The 18433-nt window shown below is 45.6% G+C and overlaps 1 protein-coding gene across 1 annotated transcript in view; it reads right to left on the bottom strand.

The window, feature by feature from the left end:
• KATNB1 (katanin regulatory subunit B1) overlaps positions 1-18433 on the bottom strand; it is a 324176-nt gene that overhangs the window by 196503 nt on the left and 109240 nt on the right. The window contains exon 14 of the mRNA XM_030203568.1: positions 13602-13652. Within this exon, the coding sequence (XP_030059428.1) occupies positions 13602-13652 (51 nt within the window). The remainder of the gene's footprint in view (positions 1-13601; positions 13653-18433) is intronic.

Genomic DNA, 18433 nt, shown 5'->3' with positions numbered 1-18433 from the left:
TATGAATTAAAACTAGCATTGTCTGCTGGTTATCATGTGCTTTTTAAATGACGTTTCAATGGCTGTAGGCACCACCCCACTCCTCCCATTATGCTGGCATCAGTTGTTACAGTGATCCAATCCGGAGTCTACAGATTTACACATGGCAAGTTTCTCCTGAACTAACCACCACTGGAACTCACTCTTGACACAAGGAGAGACTAGGGAAATGAGTTTCAAACACCTCAGACCTGGCAGACCGCATGACCAATAGCGCCTCCTAAGTCCAGAGTTGCTGTAATAGACCCCAGCACATGGGGGTGAGATAACTTCAGGCTGATAGAGCTAGCTGTGTGAAGAGTACCTGCAACTAACTTGTTAGACCTTCCTCAAATCAAGAACATGTTGCCTGCTACTGTGTTCAAAAGCACTTCCAGGTAGTCCAGATGATGAGTGGGTTCCAGTTTGTTCTTGGCATAATTCACCACCCAACCTAAAGACTCCAGAGGATGGATGACTTGGGCTGTTGTCTTATCCCTTTCACCAGACACTTGATCTTGACCAACCAGTTCAGATAAGTGTATACCAAGATGTCTTCTTGCCTGAGCATTACCACCACCACCTTGATAAATACCATGGTGAGACTGAAGGGTAGTGCCTGGAAGTGGAAGCATCTACCTTGAACTGCAAATTACAGGAACCTTTGATAATCCTGTCTGATCAGGATGTGAAGATATACCTCCCATAGCTCCCTGCATCTATGACTGTGGTCTGACATCATGACATGTCAGGAGTAGACCCCCTGAACTGCTGGGCTTGACGTTTTCTTCTTCCTGCACTTGCTTGACTATGCAACTGCCTTGAGACTCTTCCCACATGGTGGAAAGGGAACTACCTTGACACTCTCCCCACATGGGGGAGAGAGGAGGGTAGTAGAGAGAAAACCAGATGAGTTTCTAAGTTGGATTCTCAGGTCCTAGGATTTGGTGGCCCATGGCGAGGAGACCACTCTATGCTCTTCAATATCCCTCCAGGCACACAATAAGGGAGCCCTCAGCCAAGCTGTCCTAAGGCAGAAGATCCTGCTGCACCAAACAAATGTTACCCCCACCTCCACCTATGCTGGAGGCAAAGAAGTACTGGCTATCTGGCCCAGCTGCACGAGTTGTTATACAGGAGCTGAGCTTTACAGATTTCTTCTCTGCATCCAACTGTTGGTATTATATAGTTTAAAAAGCTTTCATTCAAACCCTCCCCACCTACCTTCAAGTCAAGCCCAAAGTACCCACACCCCTTAACCCCAACCTATTTACAAATTTTCCCTCTACAATACATATCCCTATTCCTTTTCTTCTATCCTTAAAAGATAAATCAGAGCAGTATTCCTTCTACATTCAGAGATAGTAAATTATAACTTACTAAAACTTGGCTGTTGCTGTTACTAGTGCCTTCCTTCCTAAGCTTCCCATACTGGTCTAACATATGGAGATCTACAGGCAGTTTCATAGCTTTAGAAGTTGTAACTGTTAAAGCTCTTGCTCTTAACTCGGCACCCTTCAAACATACAGCCGGCACCATCGGCAACCTACTCTGAATAGCTCTAAGAATATGCCCAGGATTATACCGTGAATTTTTACATCAGATAAAGTGACCCTTCCTTTTGTTAACGTTTGAAACGTCAAGCATAATACATTAAACCTGCAAAGCCAGTGTAATTTTTCCAATAATGGTCTAGCTTAAACCTTATAAATATTAATCACACAACTGGATAATGAGCTACCTGGAGCCACCTCAACAGTCTTTTAGGAAGCCCCAAATATAAAGCATTACAATAATCTAAGATAGACAGAATAGATAACTGAACCAATTGAAACAGAACAGATTTTGTTTAGGAGAGGTTTGTCCCTTAACCCGCAACCTCTTATATTATGCTGGGAAGCTTGTGAAATACTTAGAGGTTACAGACTTGTAAGGGATATCACCTCAAGGCATGGCTCAACAAAGTTTCTTAGGATCTAGCAGCCAGCCCAAAAATCTAGGCTCCAGACTTGTAACGACTGGAATTTTTATTCATTTATGCACATTTATAAATTGCACATTCATAAGGTGCTCGAGATGATCTACTGCAAGTTATGTAACACAGTAGCAGGGAAGGAACAGATAGGAAGCAACTGCTCTCCCCTTCACCCACCCGACTACAGCCTATCATCTGGCAATGGAGAGAGAGGCTTTAGGCTGTGGTAGGTGAGGCAATAGAAGAGAAGCCAAAGCTGCAGCTACTAAGGGAGAGTGGGTCGGTGCACTCACCCAGCCACCTATCCCCAAAAGCTGTAGCCTTAGCCTCTCTCCATTGCCCACCTGCTCCCAGCAGCTGTAGTTTTAACTCCTCCCCACTGCTAGTCCCATTCACTCCCAGCAAACACAGCCACTTATCACCTACCTAGCCACCCCCCTCCAAAACAGTAGCTTTTCTCAACCCCCCCCCTTAAATACCCAGATTCTTTAAAAAATGTAAAAAAAAAAAAACTTATCCTACCAAAAGGGCTGCTGGAGAATTGCCTCCAGAACAATGCTCCTTAAAAGCTGCTTCTGCAGTTGCTATCTCTCTAAGCATCCTCCTGATCAAAGTGGCTCCCATGTGGGTTGCCTCTCTATGGTGGATACCCCCAAATTTTTTTCTCTCTCTGCCTCCCCCAGCACACACACAGATCTGTCACCCAATGATGACCCCCCCCAAATTGAGTTCTCAATATTGCTCTCCAGCTTTTTATCTTCTCTACATGCACATATCTCCTCAGCTCCTGCATCCCAGCACACTGACACCAGTTTGTGCTCCCCCTCCCCACAGCAGTACAGACACTCAGTTCTGACCCCATCCCCTGCAGCACACCCAGCTCTCATGCCCCTCTCTCCCACTGCAGACACCTAGTGCTGTCTCCTCTCCGCTCTCCTGTGGAACACAGCCACCCAGCTCCTCCTCCCCCCAGCGCAGCACACAGTTCTCATTCCTTCGATCCCACCTCCCAGTTCCAGCCTGGTAAGAATCAAAATAAGAAGCAGAAGGAAGGAGCAGCTGTGCATCGGGCCACATCCTTCTTAACTGTCTCTTTGGTGCTAAATGCAAAATTTGAACTACATGGTTCAAATTTTATATTCTGTACAGAGTGGCAGAAGATGAAACTGTGGCCTGACATGCAGCCACTGCGCTTTCCTTCTGCATCTATTCAGCACCCGCCAGGGACTTGCTGTGGGAAGGGCTGCCAACTTTTTGACAGAGAAAAACCAGACACCTGCCCTGATCCGTGCCCTTCCCGTCCCACTCCAAGTCCCTTGCCACACCTACTGTTTCACCCTGCCGCTCCTCTACAACCAACTGTCTACACTAGGGTTGCCATCTCAGAAGAAAAAAACAAAAAGACACATGTATGTACATTCTATTATTATTTCACAAACCCTGTCTAATTTCATTTAGTTTTGTCATAACAAAGTATTGAAGTTACCTCAGTAAGGCCAACACAATCCTTCTACTGCACAAACTCATGTAAAAACACACTCAGAACCTTACTGTATCATAACAGCACTAACTCCCAGGACTAAAAAGAGCAACAACTTGATCTGTGAAAAGGCAGCTCTGTAAAAATACCATGAAAAAATATCAATACACCATCCAGTGAGAAAACAGAACAGGACTTGTACAAATCTCTACACAGAAACTGCATACTAGCTAGCAGAAAATCACAGGAACCACAGACCAGTAAGAGATATATGAAGGAAAAAACTGAACTCGAAACCTCAAAGAGCCAGTCTCTGCATATACAGCAATATTGAGAAACAAACGAAAATGCAAGATATCAGAAATGCACATTTCTCAAAGCGGACACGTTCCAATTGATAAATTCAAAATACATTTTTTCTACCTTTGTAGTCTGAGCATTTTATTTTTCCATTCAATTTGGTCTGTGCCTTCTACTTTTCTCTGGTTTTTCCTGCCTTTTCAGGGTTTCTTGTCTATTTTCCAATTCCTCTTTGTTTATGTCTGCCATCTATCTTCACTATGTCCCTCTCTGTCCTGTTTAGCACATCTCCTGTGTCCCTGTTCCTACCCCCAATGTTCAGTATCTACCCTTTTAGTGTTACAATCCCAGCCCTTTTCCAACATTGCCCTGTGTCCTTGTCTCTATTCTTACTCCATGCCCAGCATCTCTTGTCTAACACATGTCCCTCTCCTGCCCCTCCCCCCGGATCCAGCACATCTCCCTCCAGCCCCCCCCCCCCCCATCTCCCTCATCTCTGTTAAGTCCAATGTCTCTCCTCCACCCACACCCTCTCTTCCTGGGTCCTCTAACCTTGTCTCTTATCGCCAACAGCAGCAGCGATTATGGAACACTGCTCTGGCAGATGTCGGGGCCTTCCCTCTGCCGAGTCCCGCCTTCTGTGAGGTAATTTCCTGCTTCCACGAAGGCAGAACCTGGCAGAGGAAAGTCCCCGATGCTTGCCATAGCAGTGTTCCTTAATTGCTGCCAGCAATGAAGACAAGGTTATAGAACCTGGAAGGCAGGGGGTGTAGGTGAGGGAGACACACAGGATTCAGGAGTGTGGAGGTGGGAAAAAGAAGAGACACGCTGGACATACCTGGGAGGAGGAGAGAAAAAGATTTGATAAGGGAGATGTTCAAAATTTCCAATTTACCCACATTCACTTTAAATCCAGCCACTCCTTCAAACCTTCAAAGTAAAATAATCTTGTTGAGATCACTGTAACACAATGTAAAACAATATTTATTTATTTATTGCATTTGTATCCCACATTTTCCCACCTTTTTGCGGGTTCAGTGTGGCTTACAATATGATAAAAATGATGGAAATACAATTTGTTACAACTTGGTTATGGATTACATTGTGTAGAGTTAAGCGAGACAGTCGAAGTAACGTTAAGGAATATAACAATGGAACACAGACATTGAAACATTGGAAGGGGACAATGGAAGGCTTAAAGGGCAATGTTAAGGCATGAAGACATATGGTATACATATTTCTCTGAGTGGAGGTATGAGTGATGTGAGATTACGGGGATAAGATTGTAGAATTGGATGTGTGATGCATTAGTGAACAGTGAGTATGGACTTTATGTGTTTTGGCTCTTTCCGTATATTTTTTCAAAAAGATGGGTCTTCAATAATTTGCGGAAGGAAGCTTGTTCATGGATCGTTCTTAAGTTGCGCGGCAGTGTATTCCAAAACTGCGTGCTTGTGTGAGAGAAGGTTGACGCGTGTAGCGTCTTGTATTTCAGGCCCTTGCAGTTGGGGAAGTGAAGGTCGAGGAAAATTCGAGATGATTTTGGCGTTCCTGGGTGGTAAGTCTATTAGCTCAGACATGTAGGCTGGGGCTTCGCCGTGAATGATTTTGTGGACTAATGTGCATACTTTGAAAGTGACGCGTTCCTTGAGTGGTAGCCAGTGTAGTTTCTCTCTTAATGGCTTTGCACTTTCATATTTTGGTTTTCCGAAGATGAGTCTGGCTGCTGTATTCTGAGCTGTTTGAAGTTTCCTCAGTATTTGCTCTTTGCAACCTGCTTATAGTGAGTTGCAGTATCCAGATGGCTGATTACGAGGGATTGCACTATGCTGCGAAAGACGGATCTTGGGAAGAATGGTCTTATCCTTTTCAATTTCCACATGCAGTAGAACATCTTTTTAGTTATGTTGTTTGCATGAATTTCGAGTGTTAGGTGGCGGTCGATAGTGACTCCAAGGATTTTTAGCGTTTCTGAGATTGGAAGGTTTAGGTTTGGTGTGTTTATAGCGGTAAATTCCTTTGTGTTGTATTGGGAGGTGAGTATCAGGCATTGAGTTTTTTCTGCATTTAATTTCAGACGAAATGCATCTGCCCATGTGTTCATGATGTGTAGGCTTTGATTGATTTCATTGAGGATTTCGTTGATGTCTTGTTTGAAAGGGATGTATATTGTAACATCATCAGCGTATATGTATGGGTTGAAGTTATGGTTTGATAGGAGTTTAGCCAGGGGGATCATCATTAGGTTGAAAATGGTTGGTGAGAGGGGTGATCCTTGTGGTACTCCGCATTCAGGTGTCCATGCCTTAGACGTGGTTGAATGTGATGTGACTTGATACGAACGTAGGGTTAGGAACCCCTTGAACCAGTTCAGGACATTTCCTCCAATTCCAAAGTATTCAAGTATGTGTAGCAGGATTCCGTGGTCAACCGTATCGAAGGCACTTGACATGTCAAATTGTAGAAAGAGTATATTGTTGCCAGTTGCAATTATTTGTTTAAATTTAGTCATAAGGGTGACTAATATTGTTTCTGTGCTATGATTCGACCAGAATCCTGATTGGGCATCATGCAATATTGAGTGTTTGTTCAGATAATTTGTGAGTTGTTACCATTCCTTCGGTTATTTTGGTTATTAGTGGTATGGATGCTACTGGCCTGTAGTTGGTTATTTTGCTTGTGCTTTTCTTTGTATCTTTAGGAATTGGGGTGAGTAAGATTTTTCCTTTTTCTTTTGGGAAGAGTCCGTTTTGTAGCATGAAGTTTACATGGTTCGTTAGGTCTATTATGAATTGTTGAGGAGCAGATTTCATGAGGTTATTTGGGCATATGTCTAGTTTGCAATGGGATTTGGCATATCTTTTGAGAGATGAGGTCTTCTGATAGTATTTCGAATTCGGTCCAGGTTCTGTCTGCTGGGTATGTTCCTTCTTCTGGATCTAGACAATCTAAAAGTGTGGCGTACTCAGTAGGGCTGGCGGGTATTTTGAGTCGTAGTTGTATTATTTTCTCTTTGAAGTATTTCGCAAGGTTGGCAACGTCTGGTATATCTTTGTCGTTGTTTGTAACTGGTGTGGTGTCTAGCAGTTTGTTCACAAGGTTGAAGAGTTTATGTGTGTCTTTGTAGTTTGGTCCTATTATTGTTTTGTAATGTAGTCTTTTGGTCTGTTTTATGGTGTATTTGTATTTTCTCCGAAGTAATTTCCAGGCGTTTAGTGTTTGTTCGTCTCTCTTTTTGTTCCATTCTCGTTCTAGTTTCCTGACTTGTGTTTTAAGTTTTTTCAGCTCTTCGGTGAACCATGGATTTGCTTTTTTCCTGTGTGATGTTCTGGTTTGGATTGGGGCGATTTTGTCTAATGTTGTTGTACATATATCGTCCCATTCTTGGAGGAATTGGGTGGTGTCAGCGTTTGTTGACCATTCGTTCTGGTAGATCTGTTGCCAGAATATTGTGGGGTCTATTTTTCCTCTTGTTGTGTATGTTGTTCGCTCATGTTTATTGATTGTGTTTGTGTGTTTTTCACCAGCAGAGAGAGACATTTGCTTTATAGTGGTCTGACCATAATGTAGGTGTCCATCTTGTGTCAGTGAGTATGATAGTTGAGTCCGGTTCGAATTTGTTTGTTATGATATCTAGTGTGTGTCCTTTTTTGTGTGTTGGTTGCGTATTGGGTGCTTGCAGGTCCCAGAGTTTTAGGAATTCTTTGCATTCTCGTGTGCTTGGTGAGGTGTCATCTTCTAGGTGTAGTTTGATGTCTCCTAGTATAAGGATGTTTGAGGCAGATACGCAGGAGTTCGAGATGAAGTCCATGAGTTGTGCTTGGGAGTCTTGCCATTTTCCTGGTGGCCTGTAGAATAGGATTGTGTTAAGGTGTCCTATTAGGTTTGGATGATTAATTCTTGTCGATGCAATTTCAAGTTGTGGTGAGGTAGATTCACCCGTGATTGTGATGGTGAATTCGGGTTTGTGAATAATAGCTATTCCGCCTCCTCTCTTTTTTCCTTTTCTTGTCCAGTGGGTGATTTTGTAATCTGGTGGGCATGTTTCTAGGATGGCGGGGTCTGTGGGGCTATGGAACCAGGTTTCTGTGATAAATAGAAGGTCTAAGTTATCTGTGGTAATCCAGTCTCGTATGTCTACTGAGTTGCTTACTGCTGATCTTGCGTTGATGTATCCTAGTTGGATTGAGTGGTATGGTTCCGTGGGGGGGGGGGGGGTTCGATGTATTTATTTTTATTAGTTTTCTGTTTCTTCAGTGGTTGAATTTGTTGTTGTTGTTATTTTCTTCTTTTTGTCGGTGGTATTCATATCCGGAGATTCTTCCTTTTGGTTGTTTATTATGTCTTTGGTTTGGTGGGTTGTTGATAGTTTGTCCATAGGATTGGTGTATTGTGAGTGAGTTGTTCTGGATGTTCTTTAGAAAGAACCAAATGAAACACCTAACCACAATGGAGAGCTAAAACAATGTATATGAAACAGAAGATAACCCACTGGAGCATATAAATGCAAAAACTAATAAAAATGACCATTCATCTCAGATTTCATTTTCTGCAGCTGGAATTCCCACTCTTCACACTGCAGCTGGAACTCCTGCTCTTCATGCTGCTGTTTATCTAGCCGCCGCTGTCACTCTACCCCGTTCCTCTAGCCGCTGTCGGTCCACTTGCTCTCACTCTACCATGTAGATCTGCTGGATCTCAGTTGGTGTGGCATCTGGCCCTGCCCACTCATGGGCCTCTGCCCACAAGGAGTCTGCTCTCCTCTTATGATGAAAAAAACAGTATGGGCTGTTAATCCTAAACAGGTAATCTAATACTCCAGAGAACTGAAAAACAACCAAACACAATCCAAAGGGTTGTGTGGAATGAATGTAAAGAAATAAGGAAAGTGGGAAATACCCTCAGAAACCAAGGTTTCTGCCAAGGTCTAATCAACAAGACACTATTATCTATAAAAGACTTTGTGCCCGTGATCAAGTTTCTTTCATGGGGTAAATATTCCCTACGCCACTCATTAAAAAAAGCCCATATAGGAGCATCATGCAAAATTGCCCATAATAGAGCACAGATTTTTTATACAAAAAAGCCCATAATAGAGCACAAATATTAAAGATAATTGAGTTACAAAAACTATTCAAGCTACAGCAAGGCATACATCAACTTAGCTCAATAAATGCTGGCTTGACAACCCTACAGTTCAACTGTTGATTTTCAACGGGGCCCGATTCGTTTCACCCATAGCAGGACTTCATCAGGAACCACTCAGTTGGATCATACTGACAGGGGTATCGGTCTCAAGCTGACTAAACTTCTCTTACAACCAACGGAATAGTTTTTGTAACTCAGTTATCTTTAATATTTGTGCTCTATTATGGGCTTTTTTGTATAAAAAATCTGTGCTCTATTATGGGCAATTTTGCATGATGCTCCTATATGGGCATTTTTGAATGAGTGGCGTAGGGAATATTTACCCCATGAAAGAAACTTGATCACGGGCACAAAGTCTTTTATAGATAACGGTGTCTTGTTGATTAGACCTTGGCAGAAGCCTTGGTTTCTGAGGGTATTTCCCACTTTCCTCATTTCTTTACATTCATTCCACACAGCCCTTTGGATTGTGTTTGGCCGTTTTTCAGGTCTCTGGAGTCTGCTCTCCTCCCCAGGAGAACTCCACACAGGCAGATCCTGCCGCTTTTCCTTGCTGAGGTCATCCGGTCGCTCTTGGGTTAGGTCAGGCATATCCGGTGTCTAAGGGTCACTACCAATCACCATTGGCAAGCTACTAATTTCCTAATACTACAAAAGGAGTGGAGGAGTGGCCTAGTGGTTAGGGTGGTGGACTTTGGTCCTGGGGAACTGAGGAATTGAGTTTGATTCCCACTTCAGGCACAGGCAGCTCCTTGTGACTCTGGGCAAGTCACTTAACCCTCCATTGCCCCATGTAAGCCACATTGAGCCTGCCATGAGTGGGAAAGCGCGGGGTACAAATGTAACAAAAATAAATAAATAAATCTGAATGGGGAAGGGACCTTGTTACTGCTGCACCTGTCACTGTGCTCTGTCTGAAGGTTACAGATAAAAATAAACTCTGAACCACTCAGTGGATGGTGACCATCACCCTACAAACTGAGCCTAACAATACCACCATGCTGTCAACAAAAAAGAACAAGGTCTGTCACAAACGCTTTACACCCACCTGGGGTTAACCCTGCGGCCACCTGAGGGTCTGTCCCCAGCACTGCTCAGGCCCGCCTGCACCTGGGAATGTTCTCTACACTAGCACCCTCCTCCCATCGACTGGGTCCCGTTTGCCCTCTGGGTGAGTCTCCCATTCTCAAGTTATTCCCTGGCGATTTCAAAGAATTCTGGGGCCACTCTCTCAGGGGTCCTAGAAAGCATCCACAGACCCAAAACACAGACCACCAGGATTCTTAGTCAGTCCAGAACATCAGAACTAATAAACTAATGGGTTTATGTCAGTGGTGTAGCTACAGGTGGGCCTGCGTGGGCACAGGCCCACCAAATCTAGTGGCCCCCAAATCACCTCATTGGCGGTGCCTCATTCCTCTCTCTCACCCTCTTGGCAGCTGTCCGTCTCTCGCTAAATTCCCCAACCCCCACCCCATCTACCTTTGAGCTATCACTGGCAGCGATTCCTGTAATCAACCTGCGTCAGCCTTGCAGGCTTCCCACTACTGCATTCCGCTCTCGATGACAATTTCCTGTTTCTTCTCTGGCAGGGATGTGGTAGAGGGAAGCCTGCAGGGCTGGTACAGGCTATTTACTGGAGTTGCTGCTGGCGACGGCTTGGAGGTAGACTGAGGAGGGAGAGAGGAGCAGATGCTAGGAAGGCGAAGGAAAGAGAGGAATGGATGCCTTGGGGGGGGCAAGAGGAGTGGATGCTGAGCGCAGGGGAGGGGGGGCAAGAGGAGTGGATGCTGAGTGCAGGGGGGGGGGAAGAGAAGCATGACGATAGCAGGGGCAGAGGAAAAGTCTAACAAACTTTATGTATGGACAGGGGTGGTGTGGGAAGGGCCCACCCAGATTAACCTGGGGCCCACCCAAAATTAACAGGTCTGGCTACGTTCCTGGTTTATGTGAAAAAAGTGTGTTTTAAGCCTGTAAAATGTATTGGATATTTTCTTTTCTTAAATATGTCTGAAGTGTATTTCTCCATTTGGCAAGCAGATGGTGCATGTTTATGCTTAAAGCTGTTACAGAGGACTGACTTCTCTTTCTTTTAGTTGGCACACAGATAATAGGGAGTGCCTGTAGTGATGTAATCAGTTTTTATTTGAAACTTGACTGTTCTGGGCTCTGATTGGTCTGGAGTTTTGAAATTACTCAGCATGGCTGGCTGTTGCTTCGGTTTCAGCCCAAGAGAAGGCGAGAAAGATCTCTTTGCTGAAGCACTGTGAACAGATATATGCCCTGATCTCCCCAGGTACTTTCTAGGAAGTATGCAAGTGTTTAGTCAGTGTTATATTTGATCCATATTTCAGTTACCTATTATTGTTTGCCAATTGCACTATTTTGCTATTTGTTCAATATTTTGTAAGAGAACATAATTGTTTATTCAACTTGTTTGTCTGGACTGAAAGAATCCTGGTGATTTGTGAGTTGGGTCTGTGAGTGCTTTCTAGGAATGGTGGGACCACTGGGAGTGTGGCCCCAGTAACCTAGAAATCACTGGGGATAATTTGAGAGCAGGAGATTCGCCATGAGGTGGTTGTAACCCAGTCGGTATATAAAACAGGTGGAAAACAACAAGCAATAACAAGTAACTGAATAAGGATCAATATTAAAGCTAAACACTTTGTTAATACCTGGGTAACACCTGGGGAGTTTCAGAAAATAATTGCTCACAGTTCTTCAATAGGGCCTCAGAGCAGAGATGCTTACCCTGCCCTCTGCACTCCCTAGCTAAGACTGGGGAAAACCCAGTATCTCCTGGCTGGATTTGAACTGTAGGGCCAAACAAACCCAGAGCACCAACTTTGAAAGTATCTGTCCAATGGTACTGCTGGTTGCCTTCCCACAGAGCTTAAGCTGAAAAAGAAAATAGACTTTTCTACAACAGCTTTAAGATAGAAAAACAAACACCACCTGCTTGCCAAACAAGAGAAATAAGCTGAATGAAAAAATTAATACAGTTCACAGGCTTTTAAAAAAAAACCCTGTTTCGCCACAGGCCCCCTAACACAGCTATCACATTACTTTATCTTAAACTAATAATAAAATTCTTTTGCTCTACCTTTGTCTGACCATGTACTTTTTTTCAATTGTGCTGGTCTCAGTCTCTGGTTTCTACTTTCCTCATCTTCTCTTCACTATTGCCAGGATTTCCTTTTTCTCTCCTCCTTTTACTTTCAGCTTTCTTCAATATTCTGCCTCTGTCCAGATCTAATTCTTTGCTATCTAATCTTGAATTTCCCTCTTGACTGCATCTACCTACAGCTTGTCTCTCTCCCCTCTCCTCCAAACTTCCAGCCAGCATTGCCCCCCTTCCAAACTTCCAGCCAGCAACTCCCCTCTTTTCTCTCCCCTTTCCATCCAATGTCTCCCCTTTTTCTCCTCCCATCTTTCTATCCAGCATCCTTCCACCCCCTTTTCCATCTAGTGTCTCCCCCCTTCTATCCATCATTTCTCCTCTGCCCCTTAAACACTAGGAGAAATCCAACAAAGTGAACAAGTTCAACAATCCTTAACACACATCTGCATGGCTATTTATAACAGACAATTTCAGGCTCTGGAATGGTCTGGAGGGATTCAAGGAAAGAAAATTAGTAATTTTAACCTAACATTTCCAGACCAGTCCAGATGCTTGGGACATATCAAAGCAGTACTCAAGGGTGGGAACTAGGGCCATCCGCTAACACACAGCCTCCAAAAGCAGCATTTTGCTGTGCCTTCACACCTAGCTTGCAAAAATGAACAAGTTTCTCCCTTATATGGGTATGAAGTCCCGCCCAGCACATTCCAGGATGCACTGGGCAGGGCTTGGCACCACCATTTTCAAGGCGGCGCTGGAAGAGGAGGGAGTGCACTACCTCCCTCCTCCAACAAAGGTACTGGGGTGGGGGGGGGGGGGGGAGCGGAGAAGAGGGCTACTAGACCACCAGGTTGAGGGGGCTTAATTTGAGGCCCACTGGGCCACCAGGGCTTTTTCAGGGGAGGGGGATGCGAGAGGGGGTTATGGGGGATCCACCAGATCTCCAGCTCCCCCCACCTCATGAACTTGGGGGGATCTGGGGGACTGGAGGTCCGCTGGACCTCCAGTCCCCATGTCACTGGCTTGGGGTGGGAATTCAGTGGGGGCACTAGGCCACCAGGGCCTTGCTGTTTGGGGTCTGGTGGTCGCACGGACCTCCAGCCCCTGAGTTTGACTTGTCTGGGCTTTTGACAACCCAGACCTGTCAAACAAGTATGGAATGACTGTGCCTGAGTGCATGCTCAGGCACAGTCCTCCCGCACTTTACCCCATGATCAGAGATAATAGCGCATATAAATTTGCATGCTATTATCTCTGATCATAGTGGCAGTAAAGCCCTGCGCTGTTCCAGTGCTATTTTTAGAGTGCTATTCGGAACAGTGCAGGGGCTTTCGATCATCTGGGCATGAGAGCGCAGATAAGAAGAAAATTAAGCTTGATGAACATCAGGGGCAACCAGCATAAGTTTTTTTTAGAAACAAAAATGTGAACAGTAACGCTGATCTTTACAAAGGCATTTAAGTGTGAAAGTTAAGTTTTGCTATTTTCATAAAATATAATCTACAGGTTACCTAGCATCCTGCTCTTCCTCCCCAAACCAGGACACCCAAACTCACCATCTTCCAGAGGGGCAGGGAAAGGCTCACTGTTCCGAGGTGGGGTCCGTGCTGCAAGATTAAAAATAACAAAGATGTATATAGATTAGAATCAAGCAGCTATACCTGCTGGCACTAGTCTAATGCATAGCAATCCCTGAGAATTCAAAGAAACCTGGCTCATATACTCACTCCCCATACCCTGAACCCTGTCCACTGTTCCCATGCCTCCTCTACCTTCACCGAGGTGGCCAAGTGTCCTGTTATACAAAAGAATTATTTTTTAAAATATTTTCTTATGTTCTACATAAAGCAGAACAGGATGCTCAATCAGTTCACTTTCCAGTGAGGTCACACACATAGAAACAAACTGACAATGTTACATGCAGTGCTGAGAAAGTCTGTGAACCCCTGGATTGATGGCTCACCTTTTCAGTAGTAGCTCAAGGAAAGTTACATTTAGGTACATTAGCTATTTCCCTATCTCTGGAGGACTTCGTACTCAAGCTAATGGAGGGTCAAAAGACATGCTCAAGATTACAATAAGCATCAGTGGGATTTGACCTGACTCCCCTGGTTCTCAGCCTACTGCTCTATTAGGCTACTCAAAAGATAATTATACCCTAAACTAAACCTTTCCAAGAAATACTATTGCCTGAATAGCTCAGATAAAAGGATATATTTTGATTTAACGAAAAGATTCAGTATAATTGTGCAATTAAAAATATGAACCCCTAGTCCCAAGCATGCCCAAAATCTGCCACAATAATGACCTTCACCATCATCTTTAGCAGTTTATTTCAAGCCTTACCATGCTCTGTATCCATGAGACAGATTTGAATGCACTGCCTCCACTTCATGCAAATCTATCTCATGAATATTCATTGTGGATATCCTGAAAACCTGACTAGCTGAGGTGCCTCCAGGACAAGGTTTGGGAACCACTGCTATATACAATTGTTTATTTCCTCTTCCTCCTTCAATAGACTTAATGAGCTCCATTTATTCCCTTCCATCAAAGAATATTTCTCTTGCATTTCGACTATATATATATATATAAACAGTCAAAATGCAAGAGAAATATTCTGCTAGTTTTGATGGAAGGGAATAAATAGTTTTGATGGAAGGGAATAAACGGAGTTCATCAAGTCTATTAAAGGAGGAAGAGGAAATACACAACTGTATGCAGTATTTCTATGTTTGTGCAGCGCTGCGTATGCCTTGTAGCGCTATAGAAATGCTAAATAGTAGTAGTAGTAGTGTATGCAGTATTTAAGGTAGTTAAGGTTTATAATTACAAAGGAGATACTAAAGTGAATGAGAATAAGACTACAACAAGGACATATAAAGAGCTTGAGATGGCAGGCTCAATTAACATCAAAGGAATTGAATATTATCATCATAACTGAGAGCCTTGGTTCAAAGCCTGACTTTGGTTCAGGATCTAAAAATGAGAAAAGCTTACAGGCCTTTAACTGTAATCTGAACTCTGAAGTTCCAGTAAGATTCCTGAGCTGTTGGGACACACCATGCAGCAAAATAAGGAAGGGCTAGGGTGCAAAAACCTCATAAACAGGATGGTGCGGTTTACTAACAGGGCAGGGTCAGTTACACCCAAGAAGATATGGTCAGAAATGTAGAACTGAGTGGTCTCGCAAGAAGATTCCGAGCAATGCTAAACAAGCCAAGCACGTACGGCAAATGGTACCATATATGGTCACTAAGGTGGTGACTACAATATATTATATCCAATAAGGTGTGTTACTGTCATTTTGTCTGTACCCTAAATGGGCAAATAAAAAATGAGTGTATTTCCTATTTCTTTGGCGAGAGACAGTCACAGCCAGTACCTTTGTGAAAGCAGGGCTGCTCTCTCTCATGAGAAACCAATCAATTGTATCTGAATTGGCAAACAATCCTATTGCTTTCTCATAAGTGGTTTTGGATTTTTTATACATATATTTGGAGAATAATAAATAAGAGGTCGACGTCGAAGGACGCGTCGGCACCGGGAGACCGGGGACAGGCTGCCATTCGACCGATGCACGCTGGGAGCAGTGATGCATCGAGTGGGTCTCCACCCGCCTCGGCGCCTCCTGCTTTGCAGACCCCCCGGGACCGTCCTGCGTCGGACCCGGCCCCGAAGAGACGTGTGGATTCCACGTCCTCTTCTCCGGTGCCGAGGAGTCTCGACGACATGCGTCGGGCGAAGGCCAAGAGGCATCGTCGTCGATCTCCTTCGAGACACGGCTCCGGGAGCTCCGGGTCATCGATACATTCGATACCCGAGAAGCGTCGGTGCCGAGAGGACCGCTCTCCCTCTATTACTGAGGTTCCGACGCGTGGGGTCACTGGCAGCCGAGTCCCCACTCCCCAACCTCAGCAGACTTTGCCTCCGATGCCTCAACCGACCCCGCAGCATCTTCCGGCACCAACTCTGGATGAGCGTATGCAGGCCATGTTCCCCTTTTTTCTGAACATGATGCAGCAGTGGCAGTCGGCATCGAGGTTGTCGGTGCCGACGGCGTCGGCGGTGCCAGTGTCGATGTTTTCAGAGGCACCGGTGCCGACGGCGTCGGAGGTGTCGACATTGCCGATGCCGGATGTTTCTGCATCAGGCCTTCAGCCTGTGGTGAGGTCTGTCTCACCGGTGCCGCCTCCGGCGCCGGTGTCTTTGACTTCCCGAGTTGACTCTCCCGAGACATCGGGGCAGGAAGCTTCTCCGGAGTCTCAGGGACCGTCAACTTCTCGGCATCATCATAGAGGCCGTCAAGCCTCTTCGTCGAGACGGGCTCAGATCCGGGCGGCTCTGTCTGAGCTTTTAGCCCCATCTGACAATACCTCATCTGAGGATGATGATGGGGTGCATGGGGAGTTCTCTGGCGAGGATTCTCAAGGCATTCCATCTGACTCCACTCCCTCGCCACAGAGGCAGCTGTCTCCTCCCGAGAGCTTGTCTTTTTCATCTTTTGTTCGGGAGATGTCTGAGGCCATCCCCTTCCCCGTGGAAATTGTGGATGAGCCCAGAGCCAAAATGCTTGAGGTTCTGGACTATCCATCTCCACCTTCATCTTCTGCCACAGTTCCTTTTCATGAGACTCTCAAGGAACTTATGCTGAGGAACTGGGAGAAGCCTTTTTCTTGCCCAACCGTCCCCAAAAAAGTTGAGTCCCAATACCGGATCCACGGGGAACCCAGTCTCATGCAGACTCAATTGTCTCATGATTCAGCGGTGGTGGATTCCGCTCTCAGAAGAGCCAAGAGTTCCAGGAGCTTCTCCTCGGCGCCCCCGGGGCGGGAGTTTGGAACTCTGGACTCTTTTGGGAGAAAGGCGTATCAGGGTGGTCTGCTCGCCGCCAAGATCCAGTCATACCAACTCTACACGAGTATTCATTTACGGAACTCTGTGAGGCAACTTGAGAGTTTGGTAGATACACTCCCTGAGGAGAAAGCCGAACCCTTTCGTCAAGTGATCAGGCAGCAGAAGGCGTGTCGCAAGTTCCTGTCCAGGGGAATTTTTGACACTTGCGATGTGGTATCTCGCTTCTCTGCTCAAGGTATAGCGATGCGCAGGCTCTCATGACTGCGTGCCTCTAACCTGGAGGAACGAACTCAGCGGAAGATAGCAGATATCCCATGCCGGGGGGATCACCTTTTTGGAGAGAAGGTAGAAGAGATGATTGATCATCTCTACCAGCGTGACAACGCTATGGATTCTCTCTCCCGCCGGGCGCCTTCTGCAACCACTTCCACTGCTAGGAAGTTTTTTTAAGGGAAGAAGTGCTCCTTTCGCTTCTAGGAACCGAAAGTACACTCCTTATTCCCGTCAGCCGGTTCAGGCTCGACCCCAGCCCGCTCGCTCTCGTCAGCAGCGGGCACCGAAGCAGGCCCCTGCAGTTCCCCAGCAAAAACCAGGGACGGGTTTTTGACTGGCTCCGGCAGAGCATAGCCGAAATCAAAGTACCTGTGCCGGACGATCTACCGGTCGGGGGGAGGTTAAAATTTTTTCACCAAAGGTGGCCTCTCTTAACCTCTGATCGGTGGGTTCTCCAAATTGTCCGGTGCGGGTACGCTCTCAATTTGATTTCCGAACCTCCAAATTGCCCACCAGGAGCTCAGTCTTTCAGCTCCTACCACAAGCAGGTACTTGCAGAGGAACTCTCCGCCCTTCTCAGCGCCAATGCGGTCGAGCCCGTTCCACCAGGGCAAGAAGGGCTGGGATTCTATTCCAGGTACTTCCTTGTGGAAAAGAAAACAGGGGGGATGCGTCCCATCCTAGACCTAAGGGCCCTGAACAAATTCCTGGTCCAAGAAAAGTTCAGGATGCTTTCCCTGGGCACCCTTCTTCCCATGATTCAGGAAAACGATTGGCTATGCTCTCTGGACTTGAAGGACGCTTACACCCACATATCGATACTTCCAGCTCACAGGAGGTATCTTCGATTTCGGCTGGGATCACAGCACTTTCAATACTGTGTTTTGCCTTTTGGCTTGGCGTCTGCACCCAGGGTATTCACAAAGTGCCTGGCAGTTGTGGCAGCGTCGCTACACAGACTGGGAGTGCATGTGTTCCCTTATCTGGACGATTGGCTGGTGAAGAACACCTCCCCGCAAGAAACTTTGCAGTCCATGCGGATGACTATTCAGGTGCTAGAGATGTTGGGGTTTGTCATCAATTATCCCAAGTCCCATCTCGTCCCAGCTCAAAAATTGGAATTCATAGGAGCTCTGTTGTGCACAAAGACAGCTTGCGCTTATCTCCCAGGACCCAGAGCGGACAGACTTCTGTCTCTGGTTTCCACAGTGCAAGCGTCTCAGCAGATCACAGCTCGGCAGATGTTGAGATTGCTTGG

Source organism: Microcaecilia unicolor, chromosome 5 (genome assembly GCF_901765095.1).
Source record: "Microcaecilia unicolor chromosome 5, aMicUni1.1, whole genome shotgun sequence".
NCBI classification, from domain to species: Eukaryota; Metazoa; Chordata; class Amphibia; order Gymnophiona; family Siphonopidae; genus Microcaecilia; species Microcaecilia unicolor.
Note: the sequence above shows the minus strand (reverse complement) of the source record. Positions and strands in the feature narration are given on the sequence as shown.